The following is a 13,286-nucleotide window of genomic DNA, read 5'->3' on the forward strand; positions in this document are numbered from 1 at the left end:
GACATCAGGAACGTACCCCATGGAAATTTGCAAATACTAAAATCAGGGTTTGTTTTTAATTCACATCCCACCCCTTACCCCCAGAGAGCCAGTTGTTAAACCTTTACCAGAACAGCACTGGCAGTGTCACATTTCAGAAGATATTTTAATACAAAGGCCACTTAATGTGCTACATGATTTTTTAGAACATTCTCCAAACAAAGGAAGAATGCAATGTAAAATAAAATTTGCTTCAAAGAAACCTGTATTTTAAAAAATAACGAGGGAAAACACAACATCAACAGTCCATCCCATCTGAAATTTTAAGTTTTTTCTTAAGAAGAAAAAAAAACAAGGCCAGGCACGGTGGCTCACACCTGTAATCCCAGCACTTTGGGAGGCTGAGGCGGGCAGATCACGAGGTCAGGAGATGGAGACCATCCTGGCTAACATGGTGAAACCCTGTCTCTACTAAAAATACAAAAAAATTAGCCGGGTGTGGTGGCAGGCGCCTGTAGTTCCAACTACTCAGGAGGCGGAGGCAGGAGAATGGTGTGAACTCAAGAGGCAGAGCTTGCAGTAAGCCAAGATCGCCCCACTGCACTCCAGTCTGGGCGACAGAGTGAGACTCCGTCTCAAAAGAAATTTAAAAAGGTATCTCCCTCTAGGTGCTATGCCATTGGTCCTATCCCTTAGAAAAGTTTCTCTTTAACAATTTGGAGTCAAACAAAATAAACTCCTGTCATCAGCCTCCAATATTTAAAGAGAGCAAACATACAGTTTTAGTATTTTTCTCTTTGATGTCTACTCTCCATTAAAGATTGCAAAGATTTTTAAATAAAACAAGTAAAATACTGCTACTGATCTTAAGAAAATTCCATTGTACAGAGCATATTGCATTTAATAAAGAAAATTATCAAACCAGTACCATAACTACAGAAAATCTAATAATTATAAAAAGTAATACTAAACATTATAACTTAAAATAGGTAAAATACTTACTTTGAAATATTTATAAACCGAACCGAGCAAATTTAACCTATTTGTCATCATAATCTATTTTGCTTCAGTTTAGGTTTCAGCTTATTTTCTCAGCCTTTGTATCTGTTTTTTCAGATCAGTTACTTGATCAGACCTGGCCTGCCATACTGACGCTGAAATATAAAAGTCTTGAGCCAGAGAAGCTACCTCAGTACCCAAGGGACATTCCTGTTATTGGTGTCTCACATCTGTCTTCTAGTTTACTTTGACTTTTATTCATTCACTTAAAAGATCATTACAAAACTACCATGTGGCAGGCCTTGTGCTAAGCACTAGAGATATAATGGTAAGCAAGACAAATACGTCCATGGCTTCATGGAGGGCAATCTACTAAGAGAGGTGTATATTGAACAAATAATCTCATCAAAATTATAATTATGACTTATTAAGTTGCTATGAAGAAAAGTACATGATATATAATTGGGATACCTGTCTTCTGTGGAGGTTCATGAAAAGTTCCCACAAAAAGGTAAAACCTGACTCCAGGCCTGAAGGATGAAGATGAGGAGAGTTCCCGAAAGAGGAAACAGTACTTTTTCAGTTCCAGACAGGTTGGTTCCACCTTTGCTCTCCCCTTGCATTTTTCTCCTGAATTTCTTTTTTAATCTAGCTAACAACTTTGACTCTTTCTATTCCCATAAATAACAGCTAATGTTTATTGGGCTCAACTACTTGGAGGATATAATTCTAAACAATTTTTGTATATTAACTCATCTAATCCTCACAGTAACCAGGAGTGAGATAGGTTCTATTTCCTCATTTTACAGATAAGGAATCTGAGGCACAACCATGAAAAGTTAATTGACCAAACTGTACAGCTACTTGTACTAGTGGGGTACTTGTACCCTTATAATAACACTCAAAGAAGCCCCAAGGCACCAAGCTAAATTAGCACTACTACTGGGACAAGAATATCAGGTTTCCTATACTCTCCAAACTGCTACCATCTTAAACTAAGCAGAATTTAGTTATTTAGAAAATAACCAAACTTTTTTTTCTCCAGTTTTCAGAAATCAAGAATAAAAAGTTAATCTATTAGCCTAGAGTAAAATATCTCCAGGAGAAAAAAAAAAAGGTCTTAGGATAATACATTTTCACAAAAAGTTATTCACCTAGAATATGAAATGATGCAAACTAAGCAGGGAGAAATAATTATAATTTCTTTAATTTCTCCTTAACAATTAAAATTTTAAATACCTTCCAAGAGAAAGAGGATATTTTTCTCGTAATTAAAACTAGTAAATATTTTAAGTGTATTTGAAAAACAAATTTGTAGTAAACTACATAGGTAGTAAACTAGCTATGATGCTGGAGAAATTCCCAAAATCACTATTTTCTTTAGGTGAGCACCTTTCAAGTATTAAAGAAAAAAGAACTATAAAATGCCTTGCGCCCAACTTTAAATACATTCAGATATTTTTTAAAGTTCCTGTTACATCAAAAGTTTCATCTGGAGGACGGAGTGAACCTGCGAGGCAGAGCTTGCTGTGAGCCGAGATTGCACCACTGCACTCCAGCCTGGGCGACAGAGCGAGACTCCGTCTCAAAAAAAAAAGTTTCATCTGTAAATTCATCATTGAAGGTGATGCAGAAAAAGGTAATAGTAAGTAAGTAAGTGACTGATGCAAGTGAGTGTATGACTCATACTCATAGTTTGAATAGGAAAATGATTTTGGGGAAAAGGCTCAGGAAGAAGAGAAGCAAATAATGGATTATGGATGAAATGAAGACCTTTCCTGTCCAAGGACTGTCACCAATTCTTTATTACTTGAAGATTAAGGGAATAGTGAATAAAGCTGTCTGCCAGACAGCAGAAAAGGTAAGAAATAACATTGTCTCTAAGTGTACCTCACAAGAAAGTTTTTAGAATTAACACTGATAAAATTAAACTTCCTATAAAAAGTTACTGGAAAACCCAACTCAAATCAGAAAACGGAAAATGCCAGAATAAACCAACATTACATTTGTAGGTACTTGAACAGAATGAAAGAGCAGTATAGGTCAAGTTGTAGAATTATCTAATTTTATTCCACTTGGTTTTAGAAAAAAGTTGCATACAATACTGATTTGCTAGAAGATGTAGTGCAATTTGTTTATGTTTGTTTTTCTACTCCATGGCTTAGTGCAAAATAAGCATTTGGCTTTGTTACTAGGGTTTAATAAATTAATACAATGTGCTTTGGTTTTTAGTTTCAGAAGTCAAGTCCAAGCCACTGAATTTGGTTCCAATTTTTACTAACTGCCCTCACCCTTTCATATATATATATATATATACACACACACACACACACACACACACATACATATATATAGGTGTATATACAGGTGTATATATGTATGTACACTAAAATATATCACATATATTTCAATATACATTTTTTAAAACTCATACTTATGTATGGATTTTAATTGTTATCCCTGCATTATGGATCTTTTTTAAAACACCAAGAGAATTTCATTTTGATGAAGTCACTCACATTCAACAAGAAGTTTTATCCAATTTAATATTTTAATTTACATTTTCATGTATATTTGGAGTCCCACTACATGACAGCATTGAGCTAAATACTTTATACACGTAAATTCATTTAAGAATACTGGGTTTATCTGGGTGCAGCAGCTCACACCTGTAGGACCAGCTACTCAGGAGGCTGAGACAGGAAGGATCACCTGAGCCCAGGAGTTCCAGACTACAGTGAGTTATGATCACACCACCATACTTCAGCCTCAACAACAGAGACAGACTCTCTCTAGAACAATTAAAATTAAAAAAAATTTTTTTAAAGAATGCTGGATTTATTTTGTGTGTAAATTTGCCTGTGTATACTGCCTGAGGAGAAGGTAAATAATATTTTTATGAAGCAACCCACATCATATCACTGATGGCTTTTGTATGAGCAACATCCAGCCATTGTAGTACACCTTATACATATAGCTTAAATTTAGTTCATGAAAACTGCCTGATCCAACATGAAAAAGTTTCAGAAAAAAGAAAAGCTGGGTGTGTGCACACATGCACATGTTTCCTAGACAAGAGCTTAGAACCTAGGCAGTCGAGTTCCAGAATCTTTGCTCTTAACCACTAAGCAATATGTTGGAAAAAGAAGAAAGATAAGATATATAAATAACTGATTTAGATAAAAACAGTAGCTTCTAGAATAAGGGATCACATTTCTGAAGTCAGTACACTAAGAAATATAAGCAATAAATTGTCTTTAAAAATTGAAGAAAATCTACAATACTTTTTTCTCTTGTGAATGAATATACATATCAGAAAGTTTCTAGCTTTTTCGTTTTGAATATTGTATCAACTAACATTTTTTACATTGCTTTAAAGAGATCACACCTACCTTACTTACAGTATTTCTGGCAGGATTAAAGAAGGTCTTAGATTATGACTTTAAATAATAATCTAAGACCTTATTTAATTTAATCTAAATTAAATATCTAGATTTTGACATAAGGTCATAATCAAAGATCTTATGTAATCCTTTAATCCTCTCTTTCTATAAACAGAGAGACTTATGTTAAGGAATTGGCTTAGGAGATTGTGGAGCACTGGTAAATCCAAAATCGGTAGGGGGTTGTGTGTGTGTGTATACATGCATATATATATGTGTATGTGTATATATATACACACATATATATGTGTATGGGTATACACAAACACACACGATTTATCCTTGAACAACACAGGTTTGAACTGAGAAAGTCCACTTATTTGTGGATTTTCTTCAGCCTCTGCCACCCTTGCAACAGCAAGATCAACCCCTCCTCCTCTTCCTCAGTCTACTTAACAAGAAGACAAGGACGAAGACTTTTATGATGACCTACTTCCGCTTAATAAATAGTAAATATATTTTATCTTTCTTATGATTCCCTTAATAATATTTTGTTTTCTCTAGCTTACTTTATTGTAAGAATACAGTATATAATACACATAACATATGAAATATGTGTTTATGGAAGGGTGTGTTGGCTCACACCTGTAATCCCGGCACTTTGGGAGGCCAAGGTGTGTGGATCACCTGAGGTCAGGAGTTCGAGACCAGCCTGACCAACATGGAGAAACCCCATCTCTACTAAAAATACAAAATTAGCCGGGCATGGTGGTACATGCCTGTAATCCCAGCTACTCGGGAGGCTGAGGCAGGAGAATCAATTGAACCCGGGAAGCAGAGGTTGGGGTGAGCTGAGATCATGCCATTGCACTCCAGCCTGGGCAACAAGAGCAAAACTCCGTCTCAAAAAAAAAAAAAAGAAAAAGAAAAAAAGAAATATGTGTTTATGTTTTCAGCAAGGTTTCTGGTCAATAGTAGGTTATTAGCAATTTTTTGGAGAGTCAAAAGTTATACATGGATTTTCAACTCTGTAGGGGTCAACACCCCAAATTCCCACATTGTTCAAGGGTCAACTGCCTGTTGGTTTTGATTCTCTGGGGAACTCTAATACTTCAGCGTAGTTGAAAACCAAGGCTTAGAAAACAGAGAACAGGATTCAGATTCATATCTTTGTCTCCAGCCATTCCTGAAAGGATTATGAAATAAAATTCTCAAGAAGCTCTACTGGATTCAGTTTTCATACCCTAACCACTCAGCCAGTATAATGTTCTTTTTCTTTTAAGACTGTCATTTGACAAAACCAATCAGTTTGAGAAACTCTGAGAAACAGTTTGTCACAGCCTCAAAAAGTTAAGCCTAGAGGAATTCCACTTCTAGATATATATAAGCAAGAGAACTGAAGACATATGTCCATACCAAAACTTGTACAAGGCCGGGCATGGTGGCTCATGCCTGTAATCCCAACACTTTGGGAGGCCAAGGCAGGAGGATCACCTGAGGTCAGGAGTTCATGACCAGCCTGGCCAACATGGTGAAACCCCATCTCTACTAAAAATACAAAAATTAGCTGGCCACGGTAGTGTTCACCTATAGTCTCAGCTACTTGGGAGGCTCAGGCAAGAGAATCGCTTGAACCCAGGAGGCGGAGGTTGCAGTGAGCCGAGATCACACCACTGCACTCCAGCTTGGGTGACAGAGCAAAACTCTGTTTCAAAAAAAAAAAAAGAAAAGAAAAGAAAACTTGTACATGAATGTTCATAGTAGCATTATTCACAACAGCCACAAAGCAGAAACAATATAAATGCTCATCATTCGGTTAATGGATAAACAAAATGTGGCATATCCACACAATGCAATGATTCAGCAATAAAAAGGAACCAAGTACAGATACATACAACACCAGGGAAGAACCCTGAAAACATGCTGAGTAAAAGAAGGCAGATAAAAAATGCCACATATCTATGAATCCATTTAAATGAAATGTTTGGAATAAGCAAATTCATAGAGACAAAAAAATAGCTTAGTGGTTGTCAGGGGAAGGATGGGAAGTGGGGGAAGGATGTCAATGGCGAGTGAATACTAATGGGAATGGGGTTTCATACTGGGGTGACAAACACATTCCTCAATTAAACAGTGGTCATAAGCTTATGAATACAAATTCTCCTCAACTTACAAGGGGGTTATGTCCTGACAAATCCTTCATTACTTGAAAACACCATGCATCAAAAATGCATTTAAGTACTTAACCTACCGAACATCATAGCTTAGTCTAACCTACCTTAAACATGCTCAGAACACTTAGACGTTACCCTACAGTTAGGCAAAATCAGCTAACACAGAGCCTATTTTATAATAAAGTTATTGACTATCTCATGTAATTTATATGAATATTGTCCTGAAAGTTAAAAAAAGCATGGTTGTATGGCACTGAAAAGTACAATTTCTACTGAATGTGTATCACTTTCGCATCAACCATCAAAAGTTGGGGTTCATCTGTATACTAAAGGTCACTGAATTGTATACCTTAAAATAACGAATATTACAATAAGCAAATTTTATCTCAACAAAAACTTGCTAAAAAATACAAATTCAACTCACCTGTCCTTTTTGTGGTGACAAACAATGAAGAACTTCATCCACCATTACTGGAATATGTAATTTAGCCATAGTTTCAAAATCTCTATCTTGAGATCTGTGTAACTCCTGGGCTTGAGTTTGATCTGTTTGCTCCCTTGCTTCATATTCTCTGTATTTTTCTGCTGTAGTATGTATTGTTTTTGGCCAGACACCTAAATTAGGTATGCCAGATTCCAACCAACATGAAAGGCACTCTTTATACATTCTACAAAAATATGGATACCGAAGCATTTTGTAGGTAAACAAATCTAGAAAAAAAAATTAAAATATGATTGTTGGATTTTTTTAAAAGAATGTTCTAATACTTGGGGAAAATCAAATTAATATGCAATATTTAGCACATCAAAAAAAAGTTAAGACTCATGATCCTAACACCTTAAACAAGTAAAGGTGACAAACCCTTCTTATATATACAAAGCAAGGAACCTAAGAGGACCCAGAGACATAATTTAAACATAATTTAAATACAATTTTTAATGTAGACTAATACATTCTAATATCATTAACATTTTAACCATTAGGGATATGAAAATTGATTATCGGGTCAACATTTTTATGAAATATACTTTTTTGAATTTTAATTAAGGCTAAAAAGTAGATTCAATGAATTAAAACTGTTCATTTGAAAAGTAATCAGGATGACTGAACAGATTATAAGTATCATATTTTAGATTCAGATGGTCTTCTATTCCAAGCTCTTGTATTTGTTTTTCTCACAACGCTAAATTCTCATCTTCAGAGACTATCCCTGGGGAAAAGACTACACATGTACATCCAAAAAACAAAAAAGATAATCAGTCTATCAGTCTGATTCTCTGATGAGATCATCTCCCTGTACCCTGTATCAGTGGAGTGTATATCAGCTTAAACTATGACTGCATAAACACTCAACTGAGCACACTTCGGTATTTCATGTCTACCTTTAATTATCTGTCCCCGGCACCCAAAAAACAAATAATTGATATATTCCTTGGATTTACCATATGTGCTCCATTTTCTTCAGCAATCCATAACTCTTTAAAATGCAGAAGAAAAAAAGGATTTATGTAAATATATTAACAGGAGACCTTTTGAAAACATCATGCATTTTATACCCAGCTGGTTTCAAGTAAAGTTTTTGATACAACCACAGTAAACACCATTTGATACTACCCAGTTAACACTATTCTTTCCTCACAGGTTATTAGTTATTTAAGAATATGACCCACACCTTTGTATACACAAAATAAGATGCACATCAGTGCTTAATAAATGTTTTCTGAAGAAAATGAACGAATGGATTAATTCCAGACTCCACGGAATTAGCATTGTTATCAATCCTCACTTTCGGAAATATCCCCTGTATGACTGACCCTACCAAGAACCATATGTTCTCAAAATACTACAAGAAGCATAAATCCCACTTAAATATGTCTGTCTTTCCTTTTGCAATAAAAAAAATTAAAAACGTTGAAAAGCTGATCACACGCAATAAAACACAAAGAAATATAAATATGATGTAACATCAACAAGATGTTACCTTGAGGATAATATGTTAACTTCACCAAAGCTATAATCTGCAGAATTGTGTGGCAAATGTGACACTGAAAAAATGTGGGGGTAAAAAAATGAGTGATCTAAGCAGATTTTTGGTTGCTTGGCAGCAATGAAATAGCCAAATTATTAATTATGCCTAAGGTTTCTGGAAAGCGTACAAAAGTAAGCTCAACTACCCTCTGACTTAGTGTTTCTAACAGTTTACAAAATAATAGCTAACATTTATTTAGCACTTACTAAGCACCACTTACTATTATAACCACACTACATGCACTACTTCATTCAATCCTTACCACAACTCTTGAAATATTATTATTTCCATTTTATAGACAGGGAAAACAGAGAAGTAATTTGCCAAAGGCCACATAGCTAGACAGTCGTAAAGCTAAAATTATAACACAGTCTACCCCCAGAGCCTGAACTCAATCTCCATGCTATAAACATAGCCCACTTGAACTATTTAATCCACTTTTGTAATTTTATAGTACTTCAATTAAATTGACTATATATTTGTAATATCTCATAAATTAGATTCATTTTATTAAGGAACCGACATCCTATGGCTTGGCTCTGTTCCACTTAAAAATAACAGTATGCTGCGGGGTTCCCAGTAATGAACGTACAATGTATAGGCCTAAAAAGTGAACTCTGGAACAACCTACCCTATATGTCTAGATTTTGATAACTAAAATGAAAAGTAGTATCATCAATTCTAATATAGGAATAAGAACCATACAGGAAAACGCAGAGTAGCGGGGGGAAAACAAACAAACGAAAAACGCTATCACTTGCATTTAATTTTTTTCTACTGCATTCAGTTTCTGTGTGTTTATTCAACTATGGTCAAGGCACAGAGCCTGAATATTTTATTATGAACTAATTGCCTGCCAACTTGAGTCAACCTGGAGAAAGGGTGACAAATAGTTCATTTGCCTCTTGTTTTCTGCAATACCTCCCTAAAAAAATGTAAGCTGGGGGTTTGGCATGCTCTAAAGAAAATTATATTCTTCTCTTTTGGAGCCCAGTTTCCTACTAGACAACTTAGAGCTCTCCTGAAGTCGGCTAGGAGCCAGCCACCCTAAGTGATTTAAGATTAAGTTCCCTCTGGTCATAAGGAAGGAAGCAGGGAGTCAGGAAAACTGCCTCTGTGATCTCCTAGTTAAGTCATTTAACTTTTCTCTACAAGCAAAGTTCACTTTTGGCTGTTGAGAGCACAAAATTGGCCAGATTACTCTTTTAATTGTGAAAACACACAGGTGAGTGATGCCCATGAAGGATACTCCCTCAAGGCTCTAACAATTATAATCATTGCAGTCAATTTTCTCTTGCAGGGAAATCCTGTTTGAAAACGTAATTTTTAAGGACAAAAACGCGACGTGGCGGCTGGCACACGAACGCTGAGAAAGTGAAAGAGGTTATAAGGAAAAAGAAAAATACACCTTTTGCCTAAGAATTACGCTCTGACGAGGAAAAACTATTCGGAAACTTCCAAACCGAGGTTGAAGGCGTGTTGAAGAGAGGGAGAGGGTCAGGGGCGTATTTTTCTTTTGCTCCGGACGAATCCAGCGACCCCTGTGGAGTACCCCCAAAGGTTTGGTGATTTCCAAAAAGAGTTCCCGGGACTCGGTCCCCTTCTCCTCACCTGAAGCACGAAGACTTCTCAGCTGGCCTCTAACCTGGGCCAGCGACTACCACTAGGGTCCCGGAGAACCTGAAGGTGCCGCAGGTCTAGGTCCTGCCCCTGGCGGAAACTTGCAAGGACGGACAGATTGGGTCCACGTCCTCCCAAGCAACTGAGGACCGTCTGCCTTTGGTTCCGTTGTTTCCAGCCTCAGCTGCTGGGTCCTGTTGGCGCTGGGGTTTCCAAACGACTTTCCTGGGGGAAATAAATAAGACCTCACTATTGCCATGTTTAAATTCAATTTTACTTTTTCCATTTTTATTTTTTGGTCTGAAGCAACTTTAAATCTAACTTTTCATTTATCTTTATCTCTACTCTTTGGTTTACAATGAAAGTATATTAAACTTGTGTTCTGATAACACCGCAGTTATACTCCAATTTTTAACTAAAAGTGGGAATTTCTGTCTCATTAGCTCTGTATGTTTAGAAACTACAAGGAGCAAGGTGGCATAGTAGTGGGATTGATTGTAATGTCAAAATCTCTCTGCTTTAACCAAATGTACAATTCCTTTAAAATATGGACCTCATCATCTTAACACTGTTAAATGGCAAGTGTAACACTGAATTTTAAATCTACAGTACTTGGATTAGGTGTGAAAACATCTGTGGCACTGATAAACCCTATACAATGTGGGTGTCAAAAAAGACAAACTTTAAAACACTTCTATTCTTCACCAATGATCCATGCAATTTTACAAGCAACTGGCAAAATATGCATATTTTCAGACTGGATTAAGATATTCTCTTAATGTCACTTAATCCAGAAAGTATTTCAGAGACAAATGACTCAATTCTGAATTGCCTTGCCTGTATAGTTCAAGACAAAATTTTGTGTTAGGGATTTTCTGAAAACTTCAGTTTTCTCTCAGAAAAATGAAAATAATATTACCTACGTCTCATGGGCTGTTTCGAGAATTAAATGAGAGACCATATGTAAAGGGACTAATAAAATACTTGGGAAGTCAAAACGTAAAGTACTATACAATGAGTTCTTACTGGAAATAAAAACATCTCGATTTTATTACCAAGACCAGCAGCACACAAATAACCATTTCATTAGCTAAGATACACGTAATACAGCCAAAAATAAGTAGTAGCTTTATTGATCCTCTGTCTAGTGATCAGAAACAATAATATAACATGCATCATATACAGTACACAATACTCCCAATTTTCCTTAACAGGAAATAAATGTCCATAATACAGACATTTCCATATATTGTTGCATTTATAATACTCTGCATGGGTACAAGTCATCCTATTTATAAAGTGATATTGAATCAACAGAATATAAGCTCTAAGAGGGAAGAGTTTGATTCTATTGCATACTATTGTGTGTCTAAAATCTAAATAACTGCTAAATGAATGGATACAATAACAGTAATATATAGAACAATGAAATTCAGATACTATTATTAAAAACACCCTGCCAAATAAAGTTATTTTAGCAAACGTATTTCCCATTTGTTCCAGGTATTTTCTCTCTTTTTAAACTGTATATTCTGAAATAATATCTATAACCTGCGACTTAAAAAAATCACTTCACCTAATAACAAACCAAGCCAAAATCTTTAAATTTATTTTGTTATGCCATCATTAGACAGAGAATGTGAAAAGTAACCAAACAGAAAATAGTTTCACGGTCAGTACTAATGGGAGTAGGCCTGGAAGTCCTGAGAAATGAAGCCTGAGGCCTCAACCCAAAAGATCTCCAATTAATTCAGGTGAAGAGATCCCACATTTTGGCCCATATTAATGTGTCTGGAAGAAAGAGGTCCCTACAACTTCCTGGAGGCCTCACTACTCAGAGAAAAGAAAATAAACACCCAGAACCCATTAATCCACACCCAAACTCCACCTCTCCCCCTAGCAGAGGGCATAGGCCAACCCCTGCCCGCACCAGTCTCACTCACACCCTTAACTCTGGGCCCGGACCCTGCACCCGCCGGTCTACAGGAGGCCTGGTGATCTCAAGTGGCTGCCTCCCACCAGCAACTCCGGCCTAGCCCCGCCCACTTTGGCCACCGCCTCCGGAAACGGCCGCGCGCGTTGCCACGGTGACGAGCAAGCAAAGAGCTTCCCCTGCGCCGCCAGGCTGAGCTTCTTGGCGCCAAGCTTCCGCGAGCCGTGACAGCGTCCGACGTGATGACATCACGCGCGCGGCAGCCAATGAAACGAACCGCTGAGGAAAGTGGCTTGGGTTTGAATATTGTGGTTGAGTCTGAAGCGCCGGGAGGCGGACATTAAAGTGAAGTGGTTGCGGTAACCTGGCCTGAGCCTGAAGTGAGTGAGAGGCACATGAAGGTAAAACTGGACTCTGGGACACTCCTTTTGGTGACCTGTATTATTGGGAACGGAGGGTCCTGCCGCTTCGGGTCTAGAAGACCAAGTGGGCTTCTTGACAAACACAGAAGCGTTGAGGGGTGGGGGATCAGGGTACCTGGGGAGAAAGTGAAAGGAAAAAGGGATTCGAGAACCTGCTAAGAGCACCGCTCTGCTTGACCGTAATCCTCGACTGCTCAGCTGGAAGGGCAGGGATCTCCTTAAGTTCTGAGAGGAAAGTCTTAAGTTTTAAAGGGCATCTTGGCCCCTTTCCCAGACTTTGGCAGAGAACTTTAACTGCCTAGCACCTTGTAGTGTCAGCTTTTTTCCGGACTCCAAATTCGGAGTGTTTTGTTTCGGACGCACATACAAGCGTACCCAGGGGCTTACCTATCAAACGAGGAGCTTTTGTTCATCACTGCATAAAATTTTTGTCTGACGAGCTTTAACTGTTAGTCTTGCACTGGTCAATCGGGAACCCCTCCTAGCCCCAATTGTAGGTAGCATCAAGATAAAACCCGCTCTGACTGCCTAACGGGATTGCCGAGGATCAGATGAGGAACGGAAGAGATACTGTTTGGCAAATGCTCTGCAGATGAAATTAAACTGTAAACATTGAGAATCCGTCCTATAGTCTGTTCTTGGTTTCCGCAGGACTTTTTTTTTTTTTAGGAGCTCATTAGTCGCTCAGTTACAGAGAAGCCAAGACTGACTGCTGTTTATTATATGAGAAGAGAGTATTTGACCAG

General features: G+C 37.4%; 2 protein-coding genes across 4 annotated transcripts in view; one reads left to right on the top strand and one right to left on the bottom strand.

Annotated features, from left to right (window-relative positions):
- Positions 1-12,229, bottom strand: part of METTL15 (methyltransferase 15, mitochondrial 12S rRNA N4-cytidine) — a gene marked incomplete at its 5' end in the record, with an annotated part of 233,965 nt that extends 221,736 nt beyond the window's left edge. Inside the window, 3 exon segments of the mRNA NM_001133215.1 lie at positions 6,960-7,246; positions 10,177-10,410; positions 12,131-12,229. Of these exon segments, the coding sequence (NP_001126687.1) occupies positions 6,960-7,229 (270 nt within the window).
- Positions 12,230-12,291: 62 nt separating this feature from the next.
- The window catches only part of KIF18A (kinesin family member 18A), an 86,111-nt gene continuing 85,116 nt past the window's right edge, over positions 12,292-13,286 (top strand). Inside the window, exon 1 of one of the 3 annotated variants that reach the window (XM_024255557.3) lies at positions 12,292-12,519. The gene's annotated coding sequence lies outside the window, so the exon portion shown is untranslated. The remainder of the gene's footprint in view (positions 12,520-13,286) is intronic. The other 2 variants (XM_024255558.3, XM_063728500.1) reach the window with 2 other exon arrangements.

Source organism: Pongo abelii, chromosome 9, assembly GCF_028885655.2.
Source record: "Pongo abelii isolate AG06213 chromosome 9, NHGRI_mPonAbe1-v2.0_pri, whole genome shotgun sequence".
NCBI lineage: Eukaryota > Metazoa > Chordata > Mammalia > Primates > Hominidae > Pongo > Pongo abelii.